The sequence below is a fragment of the Camarhynchus parvulus genome, chromosome 1A (genome assembly GCF_901933205.1).
Source record: "Camarhynchus parvulus chromosome 1A, STF_HiC, whole genome shotgun sequence".
Classification (NCBI taxonomy): domain Eukaryota; kingdom Metazoa; phylum Chordata; class Aves; order Passeriformes; family Thraupidae; genus Camarhynchus; species Camarhynchus parvulus.
In genome coordinates, this window is record NC_044586.1 from 33679013 (window position 1) to 33690423 (window position 11411).

General features: G+C 43.0%; 2 protein-coding genes across 3 annotated transcripts in view; both read left to right on the forward strand.

Annotated features, from left to right (window-relative positions):
- Positions 1-2811, forward strand: part of NAP1L1 (nucleosome assembly protein 1 like 1) — a 28781-nt gene extending 25970 nt beyond the window's left edge. For both annotated transcript variants that reach the window (XM_030959436.1, XM_030959435.1), the window contains one exon: positions 54-2811. In XM_030959436.1, coding sequence (XP_030815296.1) covers positions 54-89 — 36 coding nt within the window. In that variant the 3' untranslated portion in view covers positions 90-2811. The remainder of the gene's footprint in view (positions 1-53) is intronic.
- Positions 2812-7747: 4936 nt separating this feature from the next.
- Positions 7748-8459, forward strand: PHLDA1 (pleckstrin homology like domain family A member 1). The gene has a single exon (XM_030960629.1). The coding sequence runs from the start codon at positions 7892-7894 to the stop codon at positions 8351-8353; it is 462 nt and encodes a 153-aa protein (XP_030816489.1). The 5' UTR covers positions 7748-7891; the 3' UTR covers positions 8354-8459.
- The last annotated feature ends 2952 nt before the right edge of the window (positions 8460-11411 follow it).

The window sequence follows — 11411 nt, forward strand, 5'->3', positions numbered from 1 at the left end:
TAGTTCTTCTTAAATACTGTTTCTCTAAACTGTATTTCTTTTTTTTTCAACAGAAGGATCAAAACCCAGCAGAATGCAAGCAGCAGTGAAGCAGTGTGTCTGTGGCCTTGAGGATTACCTGCACTGTAATAGCCTAAACACAACTATTAGTTACTTACAGCCTTATGTTTTGTATCTTGGTAGAATTAAGTAACCAATTTGTTAAAAAAAGAAATCGAACACTTAAGAACCAGTTTAAAATGTAGGTTCAATCTACCTAGCATTTTAACAGTATAATTTTCTGCCAATATGTAGAATGCAGTAAATGCCCTAAAGCATGAATGTTAATTCATTGCTACATAGTTTGGTTCTTGTGAAGTCTTTGTCATGTAGCTATTAGACTGCAGCTGTGAAGATGATCAGAACTGTTAACTGAGACCAATATTTGTTTAGAGAAAACTCTCTCCTGAAGAACCAACCAAAGTATTTTTTCAGCCCAGTAGTCTGAACGGGTTTAAGTCTGCTTGCACTAGCTGTGCCTTCATTACTTTGTTATAGAAATGGCAGTGACTTGTACTAACTCGGAGATGATGATGCATTTTGAATTTGACTACTTGAGAAGACTAGTATAACTTGTTTAATTTCCTGACAAGACCACATTAAACATTCATAACTGTCAGCTTGTTTATGCTATGGGTTTTGTATTTTATGTGACATAGTGATCTACGAAAGAAACCTAGTCATCATATTAAGGTTATTGTTTACCACAGGGGTGTGAATAAAACCTAGTATTTTCAGAAGCTAGTCTTGTTTTATTACTTGTGTATCTGCATGTGTAAACTGGTAATGCATATCTTACATGCTGCAGTTCATGTTTTACTAGAAAAAACTGATGATTACTGAAAAGTAAATTATATAGCATTTGAAAAACAAACACAATAGTTTGGAAAGTTTGATCCATACTTCGCACTTGCAGTGTGATACTTGTGAATCTGAGCTCAATGTTTCAGTGATTGGTCCACACTGCCATTTTAGAGAAGACAAGTTCTTAGAAGTGGGGCTAGATCTGATAAAGGACTTCGGTGTTGCTGTGCCTGACCCTAAGGCATTGCCTATTAGTATGAAATCTGGAGCAAAGTGCCTTGGATTTTCAGTCTGTGTAGATGGAGCTAGGTGGGCCTGAGCAAAGCATGCCCTGCAGCCGAGGGAGTGCTGGCAACACATGGCTGTATTCTAGTTTGTCCTCACTGTATCAAACATGAGGAAACAAACCCAAAGAAATTCTGCTTTCTTCACCTAATGTTCTGTTCACTGTGCTTGTGTTTGCACATTCTGGTTCATACTTTGTCCATATTGGATATTTTTGTCAGTTGAAACACATGGGCTAGAAGATCTTTCTCGTCTCATTCTTACCTTGCCTCTAGCCTAGCAGCGGAGGTGCTTGGTGAGATGTGTATTTAAACATACTGAGCTGAAAGAGGCTATGAACTGATGTATTCTGAGTTTTTCCAGTCAGTAGCATGCTACTATAGTCCATGCTGTCTTGTCCTTCACACAACTAAATATATATTCTAATCTTCTAAGCAAGTAGATAGCTTTTTCAGGGATGGAATAGTCCTTGTAGTATTGGAAATTGATCTATTTCTGCAGTAGCTACTGGTTTTTTGTGCCCCTTACACACTTAGCCATAAAGGTTTTAAAAGAGCAGGGCAAGGAGGAGGCAATGGCCACGTGAGGATAGGGCTGATGGAAGAGTTTCTGTAGCATGTCTCTTCCCTGGAGGGTAAGTAATACAGAATGAAGCTTATCCCAAGTGCCCTTCTAAATCCTCAGCCCCCCTCAAGAAGATGTGGGTCTAGTGTCCTCTGACTAAACTGTTTTAGTTTTGTTATTGATTTTTCTTTTTAATTCCTTGAAGGCCTAAATACCACACTGCTTCATTTCAGAATCCCTGTCAGGCTTCTCCTCTCCGGTGGTGGTTTTGGGAGAAGGAGCTCATTATCTATAGCTGTATGTAAAGCAGGACCATTGAAGCTGTGATCTTAGGGGTTTTTTAGGTAACACAGATCATAGCATAGAAAAAGCAGTTATGAAAGGTTAACAAATACTCTTAGTAGCTATGTGTTTAAGTAGATATGGTTGTGTTTTTTGTTGTGTCAGAATATGCTTATGCTTATCCTTTATCCCTGACCCTGCCAGGTGTTTGGGTTTCACATGGTCTCTTCTCTAAACATCTCCCAAGATTAGGTTTAAGCTTGAGGACATGTAGAGACCAAACTGTGATAGTAGGTTCTGAGCTTGAGAAGTCATTAAGATGGGGCTTTGGAGTTTATACATCTGGATATGGGAAGTCTCTGAAGTCCTTACTTAGATCTAGCCCATTTTTGCTAATAGCATCTGGTAATTGCATTTTTAAAAGAAAATTAACTGTTAAAAGTTGTAAGTTTCAAAATTCACTACTTAACAAATTTGGCTTGCTTTTTGATTACTTTCTCATTCAACACCTTCATAACATACAATGGGATAGAATATTTGAAAAGGGGAGTTGTTAGATGCACACCTGCAGCCTGCAAGATCCAGGGTCATGAATACATCCTATTGACAGATTTTGGTAAGCTTCTCTCCAGATTGACATGCTTGTTCTAAATGAGCAGTTCTTGTGCTCTCCAGACTGCAGCAAAAAGAAGAATATAAATGAGGTGCCAGTTCTTATGGCATTGGTTAAATTAAAACTGTTCTGGTGCTTACTGTAGTTTTGTTATTAATGACACTCTTGTTTAGCAGTTCTGAAAGGCAGTATGTAGCAGGAACATTAAACTTTCAACATTGATTGGAGTGTTGTGACTCATTCTTTCACTTTTCATTTATACCGGGTGTAGAGAATCTCCTCCTTTAATATTTGAGGAGGGTAAGTTACCTTGTTAACAGGCTCTGGCTGGGAAAATGTGTCACTGAAATAGAAACTGCTGTCTTCGGCAGCAGTTGGAGAAATGCACCATAATTTAACAGCTGTGTAAATTGTGTCTTCTGTCCAGTTTTGTTTGCTGTATTGAAGGGAGAATTATTTTGGGGGGGAAAGTGGGAGGTGGGTGAGGAAGGAGGAGAGAATTAAGCGAGACTTTGGATGACAGGGATGGGGTTTCGGGGCTTATGCTTGATGGAGAAGGAGGCTTCTTTGCAATTCTTTCATAATTGCTTTTAGCAATCTAGATTAGATTAGAACTGAAGAGTTTGCCTGTGTGATACAACTTGGTTCATGTTAAAAAAAGTAAAAAAATACAGCATCCTGATATAATGGAGCCCAGATTTAAGCTTAGCATTCCAAAGTTTTAGTTTTTGGAGTTAGAAGTGTTAGAAGTTTACTTTTTGGTGCAGTTAGAAGTGTTACCTTGGATTATTTGAACACTGGGCATAGCAACACTGTTTACCAGTGTCTCCTAGCTTCATAAGTTTAGATGAGCAGTATCTTCTGGGTTATTGAAATTGATGTTCCTGAAACTAATAGCTGATACTGTAATTCTGACATGTTTTGCTTTTTAAGTGGAAAAAGCCAGCAGAATGTAGAAAAGTGGAGAGAATTAATGTGTTCACCTTCAAGCTGGTACTTAAAACTTTCCCTGTGTTTCAGGGCCCATTGTTGTCAACCTGATTTGGAAATTGATAGGAAACTTATATGCAGATGAATGATTAACCTTTCTGCTAAAGGTTTCCTATTTCCGAAGGTGTCTATTCAGCAGTTGTTTACCAAATGCCTTCTTTTGGGCAGAGAATTGTGCTGTGACACTCTCAGCAGCTTAAGGAAGCAAAATACTATGCCCTTCAATACAAAAGGGACAGCCTGATAATGAAAGCATGAACAGCCTTTGATGGTCTACTAGGTTGGGTCCAGAGCCACATGGATGTTGGAGTAGGTAGACTCAGCTGTACCGTGCTTTCTCCTTTTTTCTGTACAGATTTGGTCTTCTCTAATCCAAGACTTTCACAGGTCAGAGAAGTTGTTGCAACACGTCTCCATTTTCATTTCTTAATAGCTCCTCAGTAATCTGTTTGAGGTTCCCCACAAGATGTCAAGAGGATGTTGAAATAATTGGCTTTTAATTGGTAATGCTTGCCTAAATTGAGCATAAATTATCTGCTGAAAATATTAAAGTCTTACTTCTAACAAGAGGAGGTAGAAGTTTGTCCACATGGCATTTGTCTCATTGCTCTTAAAATCATTGTCAGACCTTTGCTCAGGTCTGGTAGTGTTCCATGTGTTCTCTGCATCTCAGCTTTTGTCGGAAAATCAGAGTGAGTAAAGCAGACAAGACAGGGTACACCAGGTGCAGATAAGCTATTTATTCCATATTTTTCTGTGCCTGTGTACACCAGGGGCAGGCACACAAGGTTTGAGAGGCTATGGCAGAAGGGCTCTTGTGTTCGCAGGTGTCTGAGTAAAGCCGGTGAATTGTCAACACAAGTTGGCTCTTCAGCTGCAGGAGGGGCTCGAGTCCTGAACTTGGTGTTAGAGCTTTGCTTTTGTGTGCTCAAGTGTTGGCAAGTAATTGCTCAAATTTACATTTGCCCTGTAGTGGAGAAACTGTTCTGAACTCATAGCATGTTTTACTGCAGTGGTCAAATCTGAGAACCTTAAAAGCTCCTTTACAGCCTTGTTTTTCTCTACAACGTGTGAGCTTAAGTTGGAATATTTTTGGAAAACCACTGCCTTGGAAGTGCAAAGGACTCTGAAACAGCCAGGCTGGATAAGCTGCTATGCCAATAGCTGGTGCATTGCCTACAGTTCATTTATTTGGTACTGCTAGGGGTTTTAGGGAATGCTAAGGCCTGGCACAGTGTGGTTGGTAGTTATGGTAAATGTTTCATTAATGTTTCATTTTCTGAGGGGTATATACATGTATCTGTGAGATGGAGTTGCTGACAGGAAAAGTCTGCACCCAAGGTCGCATTTTCAGACTGTAGTGTTTCAGGTTTGACAGTAGGAGGCATCTTCACATCAGCTATTTCTGGAATGGCTGCAGAACCTGCCTAGTATTTACTGAAACTTCAATAATGGTAGCAGATGTGTGAAGCATTTTATATAAATGCAGTGGTTTAAATATGTATTTCAAGAAAAGTAAAGTAAAATCTCAGTGTGATACTGTAGTGTGCCTAACTGTTGAATGTGGTTTCTCAAAATAGTAATGTAAGAAACATTTGCAGAAGTTCAGTTTTGACTTGCATCTAGGAAAACAAAGTTTGTTATCCTTTACTGGCAAATTCTGCACAATATTTTGTGCTTTTATCATGGAACTATCAGTATTTTATCTTGCACTAGTCTTGTAGCTTTTGACTGATCTGGATTTTTTTGGTCAAACAGTGTTTTAAATGGCTGTTAATATTTGTTGGCTTATAGAGTACAAATTTAAATGGATGTTTTGCGTGTTTGCTTCTGACCACATGCTTAGGTGAATTTCACCAGGAATAAAGAGTGCTGTGAGTCTGTATATTAGAGTATGTCCATCAGTGTTTGGAGTTGGGTTCAAAATCTGACATTCAATGCTTTGTCATGGAAAGGTGAAGTAGAATGAGTTTGCTCTCTTTCTCCTGTATATTTGATGAAAATATTTGGCCTTCCGCACTAGTCTCCATTTTTTCATATGATTAATTGCAGTTGACTGTCAGTACTGAGAACAAGAGAAAAAGCTCACCTTAAATTATACAGGTACAGGTTGTGTGTTAATGTCCTTAAGTGTTGTAGTGCAGTGTTTTTGGGGTGGGGGCAGAGTTTTTTGAATGCTGTTACAGTGTAACATGGCACTCTCAAATCAAATGTGAGTTTCCTCACTACTGGTTAGTGCATTTACCTGGAATCAAATGGCTGTATGCTTACAGCAGTGGAGCAGCAACCAAAACTGAACAGGTGAATTGTTAGAAATTGGTCTTCTGTAGGTTTAGCCTAGTGGTGTCCTATGCCTTACATAAACTCAGTATTTTATTAAGCTGCTCTGTATAGGTTGAATGCATTTTAACCAGTTTGCTTTAGCAGGAGAGTTTCAAAATTGTGTGCCACATGAGCAGAGACCTTATCACGAGCAAAGAAATCAGTGCAAAACACTGGTGAAAAGGGAGGAATTCTCTTACGTTGCTCGAGCTGTTTTTGAGACACCTTGTATTTGCACAATCAGCTGGAGATACAGATATTTGTGCAAGGAATTTAGGTTCAAATGGCAGTGAACTGCTGGTGGAGGCAACTGGTGAATGGTATTCAGATCTTTTGAAAATTAGCATGTGCCTCTGTTCAAATGGGCATAAAATGATTGTGAGAATGAACTGTATCTTACAGTCTATCCATTCAGCTCTAAGGAGAAGGGACTATTCTTTATATAAATGGATGGTTTAGGATATTGATTTCCTTTTCCACCTAATTTATGGCTAGTCAAGTTGCCTTTGAGTGCTTTCCAGTTACCTCGAAAAGGGTAAATCAGCTAAATTTTAATTGCTTTTATTGCCTTAAATTGTTTACCCCTCAGCAATTTATCAAAATTACCTTTGAACTTCAAGAGGAAAAGATTATAAGAGGAAATCCTTTTAAAAATGTTATCAGAGTTAACTCCATTGAAGCTATCATCATTCTTGATTTTTTTTCTCTAATCTGTTAGAACACAGCACATGCTGCAGCATGATCTGCTTCCTAGCTGCTAAGATTGATGTGAGGAGGGTTTTTTCATGGCCATGATAAATGTATGATTAAAAACAGTAGTATGAAACTTCTAGCATTCAGTTTACATTGGCTTTGTCAGCCAAATTCAGCTATGTGGCATTTTGATTTACATCTAATACATCAGAGGATTAAGAATGAAATAGTTTCATATTAACCTTAGGTCACTTTACTTTTCTACTCATTTATTCAAAAGCTAACCTCGGGGGATAATCCAAACAATAAGCAAATGTGTGGCAAAAAATCAGAGTGATAAAAATGCTCCTAGCTCCTTGCCAGTTTGATTTTGTTTGGTTGGGTTTTTTTCTTTCCCTAGTCTGCTTTTGCAATTTCCATGTACTGAGGTCCTGCTGTTTCCTTAGGGCAGTGGTACAGATGTCTTTCTTTAGACATTATTCAAACTGCTGCAGAAAGTAAAGATTTATTTTATATATACAGTTGAAGCTGCTTCTCCCCAGGCCAGGGTAGGAATCAAGCTCTTGTACCGGTTCTTTCAGGCTTTCTTTTGTTTAATGGGGCGATGATCGCTTAAATAACAGGGTTCCGCTGGAAACTGGAACTCTTTTACTGGGTTTAAATCGAAAACATGCAGAAGAGGGCCCCTTACTGCTCTTGCCCAAGGAGGCAGGATGAGGAATTACATTTCAACTAAATAGTGCGGGAACGCCCCGACGAAGGCAAAGGAGCGCTTTCGGGCATTTGCCGTGTCCTGGTAATCTCCGTGTATCATTCTAGCGCTGCTTAGCTACGGCGGGGAACCCCTTCCCTCCGCAGCCGTGCTGTGCCGTAGCCTCGGGCGCGGGGCGGGGAGCCGGGCCGGGCTCGCTGCCGCGGGGAGCGCAGCTCCCGCCCCGCCCCGCCCGGCGGGCGGCCCCGCCGCGCCTCCGGCTCCGCTGCTCCCACCGCGCTGGGCTTCCCGCGGCCGGCGGGCGGGAGGAGCCGCTGTTTCCGCTGGGTGTCACTCTGGGGTGGGAGAGGCGCATTCAAAAGCGGGAGGGGAGGGAAAAGCCCGCCGACAACCCCGGCCGCCCGCACCGGCAGCGCCCGCCGCTCGCCACGCCGCGGCACGGGCGGCAGCCGCTCCGCTTCCTGCGGGCCGGGGCGCTCCCGGCCCTCCGCCTCGGAGCCGGCGCCCGGCGGAGAGTGCTCGGCTGGTGCCGCCTGCACCCCGAGCCCAGCCCCTGCGGGCGGAGGCCGTCTAACGCTTCCAGAAGGATGCTGGAGAGCGGCTGTAAGGCGGTGAAGGAGGGCATGCTGGAGAAGAGGAGCGACGGGCTGCTGCAGCTCTGGAAGAAGAAGCGCTGTATCCTTACCGAGGAGGGGCTGCTCCTCATCCCCCCCAAGCACCCCCCGCCGCAGCAGCAGCAGCAGCAGCAGCCGGCGCCGCCGGCCGAGCCGGCGGCCAAGATCAAGGAGCTTCACTTCTCCAACATGAAGACGGTGGACTGCGTGGAGCGGAAGGGCAAGTACGTGTACTTCACGGTGGTGATGGCCGAGGGGAAGGAGATCGACTTTCGGTGCGCCCAGGAGCATGGCTGGAACGCGGCGATCACGCTGCAGATGGTGCAGTACAAGAACCGCCAGGCCATACTGGCCGTGCGCTCCACCCGGCAGAAGCAGCAGCTCCTGGCTGCGCCCCACGGGTCGCGGCTCCGCGGCGCCTCCAACTCCGCCTAGCGCAGGTACGGACCCGGCTCCGCGCCCGCCGCTCCGGCACCGCGGGGCTGCCCGCCCCGGCCGCCGCCTCCTCGCCTGACGGGTGCCCCGTGTGCTCTCTGTCTCACTGCAGGTCACGGTCACGGAGCGCTTCCGAGAAGAGGGACAGAGCGCGTTCGTGGCGGACCTGCCCCAGGGGCTCAGAAACTGGGCAAACGCCGGAGGTGCGGCTAGACCGGAGAGAAGCGGCTCAAGAGCCCGAACCTCAGCCAGCTGCTGCTTTGCCGCCCTCGGTGCCGAGAAGCATTTCAAATCCATTATTTATGAACCTTGGAAAGGATCCTTTGGTGCGATGGGGCTTCTAGGAGACATGATGTACTGTAACTTTATTTTAATGTATTTTATTTTATTTATTAGGGTTGTTTTCTTTTGGTTTTGTTTTCCTTTTTTTTTTTTTTTAAGGCTTATTTGCAAGACATTTCTGAATGTAGGCCGTATCAAAAAAGTAAAGGAAAAAAACAATATGCATGTTAGCTCTCTGAAAGAATGGAGAAGTTCTGGTTGCTTTGACTGTGTGCAATTTGACAAAAAAGTTATTCATTTTTTACCCAAAATACACTATATTCCACCAGCATGGAAAATGTGATGTGTGTTTCAAAATTTGGCTGAAACCTGTACTGCATATGAAACCTATTTTCTCTAATGAGAGCAACAATTATAGTCTGAGGCTTAATTAATTTTTTTTTAATATTAAACGTGGTGGAAGATGATAAAAAGTTATTCATGCTTGACTATTCAAAAAACCAACGTTGCTTGTCATTCTGGGATTGAAACCAACCTGTTTAGTGTATGAGCGGAAGGAATCTGACCAACTTCTTTTGTGATACAGGAATCTGAGTTTCCAGCTATCTGTGTGCTGTGCTTGCTTCAGGGCTGGGAAATGTTCATGAATGTTTCTTAGCTTCCAAGTTCAGGGCTCCCTCTGCACGCTCAGCTTTCAAGTGATCTGGATTCTCAACCTGTGTTGCATTTTCATGGCAGTTTTTTAATGTCTTGCATTAAAGCAGTCTGTAGTTTAAAATTTTATGTATGTTTTAATGTGCAAATGGATTATTTTGGTCACAGTTTTTATAAGCTGAAAGTTGCTGTCTAGCTGAGATGAACTAGATTAATTTTGGTGTTTAGCACTGTCAGATGTTGAGAGAGGCGTGCCATCTTGCCTCTAAAAACGTTGATGAAGCCATGAAGTTGGAAAACAAAGGGCTAATTGCACAGCTGGCGTGTGTTTCTCTGCCTCTTAGAAGTCAGTGGGAGTTGGGCTGCCGATGCTGGCGGGAGCGGGTCGGAGCTCCTTGCCCAGTGCAGAGGAGGCAGTCGGGCACGGGCAGTGAGATTTCTAGGACAGGGCCCTTCTAATGGTGGCTTCTTCACCTTGGGTGCTGCTACCGCCCAGGTTCTCGGGTTTAAATGAAAGGGGGAGGCTGCAAGTAGGACAGAGCGATGTGGCCCATTATCTCTGGTCCAAGGTAAAATGTCAAAGCCATGGAGATATTTTAGCCAGTGTGGTGAGGAAAATGGCTTTTGGCCCCTTTACAATTTACAATAATATAAACAAAGTATTTTAAAGCTACACATCCAAGGCTTTTTGTGTAAATGAGGTGTAACTTGACAGCAAGAGCCTTACATTCTTGGTGCAAGCTTATTTCTGTCAGTGTTTAAAGCAAAAAGCTGATGTGATACTCAAAGGGAGATTTTAGAATTCACTACAGTGTCTGTCGGTCCCTTCCTCTGCACTCTAAGTTCAGTCCTGTAAGGAGTGAGTTGAGGTCTGTGTTAGCCCTTGTCTTTTGTTCCCTCCCCCAGGTGTCAGGGTCACAGATCTAGACAAGTAAAGCATGGTATGGTGCAGATCAAAGCCCTGACAATGCTCTGTAGTTACTCCTGAGCGCTTCTTTTCAACCTGGCCCTTGCCAGGGCTGCGTGGTGAATTTGGGGTGGTGGATTACAGCTGTCCTAACAAAGTCACTGTTTGGCCATTAATTGAAATCAAAGGTGCCCCTCATCTTCTAGGATTAGGTTCGCTGGCTTGGCAATCATAACACTGAATTTCCACTTCTCTGTACATCTGCCATTATCATTCTGCTAACGCTTGGATGTTAGAGCTGCAAGGGGATTCTCTAATGAGCTAGTCAAAGACTCACAAAATAGACTGTAATTTGGCTCCTCTCTTTAGAGTGATTAACTACAGCTTACTGAGAAACTAATCCACCTTTTCAGGTATACAGATATACTGCTGATCTCACCTACTAAAATACATTTTAGCCTACTGAAGGATAAATGTAACTGATGAGAATTAATTCCTATTTGATCAGAGACACATGTATTTCTTGAGAGAGGCAGTTATTCTTGTCCTTGGTGGATGCAAGCCTCTATATGCCACAAAAGTCTGTGGATGTAGTCTAAAGCTGAAATTTTACTGTTCTTCTGGAAGTACTTGTACTTTGAAAGCTAAAGATGATCATTTTAGTGAGAAAATTCCCATGAAGGTATTAGGAAACTACGTTCATTTCAAATTTGCTATTCTTTTTCACTGGTTAAAGGTCAATACCCCGCTTTTATGTTTCTTGGTTTAAGTTGGTCTCAAGGAGGATCTGAAAACCTTTTGGACTGATGTAGTTCAACAAACTTTTGTTCCTTGTCATTGCCTGCTGTGTTACCTGTTTGGAAACTTTGGTGTCAGCCAGCCTTCTGCTCTGAGAGGTGGTCACATCACAAAATCTACCTTGATAACCTCCAGCCTGAGTAGGTGGGATGGGTGTAAGGATCAAACTTTTCCCTCATGTCTCCGGACTGTCTCCTCGAAACTGAATGGGAACAAATTGGCCGGGGTCCCCTGGGGACAGTTGGACCAAGTGGCTCATGCCCTGTCAGTATAAATAAGGCTAAATTGTCTGATGAGGACAGTCTGACAACTTTCTCACGCTCTGAATTCCATGGCGTGTGGGGTTTTTAGGGCTTTGGGTTTTTTTTCTTCTGTTTTGTTTTGTTGTTTTATTTCGATTTACCTTTTTTTTTTTCC

Bases quoted from the DNA above. Each gene is read 5' to 3' on its own strand.
- PHLDA1 (XM_030960629.1), top strand. From the start codon at position 7,892: ATGCTGGAGAGCGGCTGTAAGGCGGTGAAGGAGGGCATGCTGGAGAAG.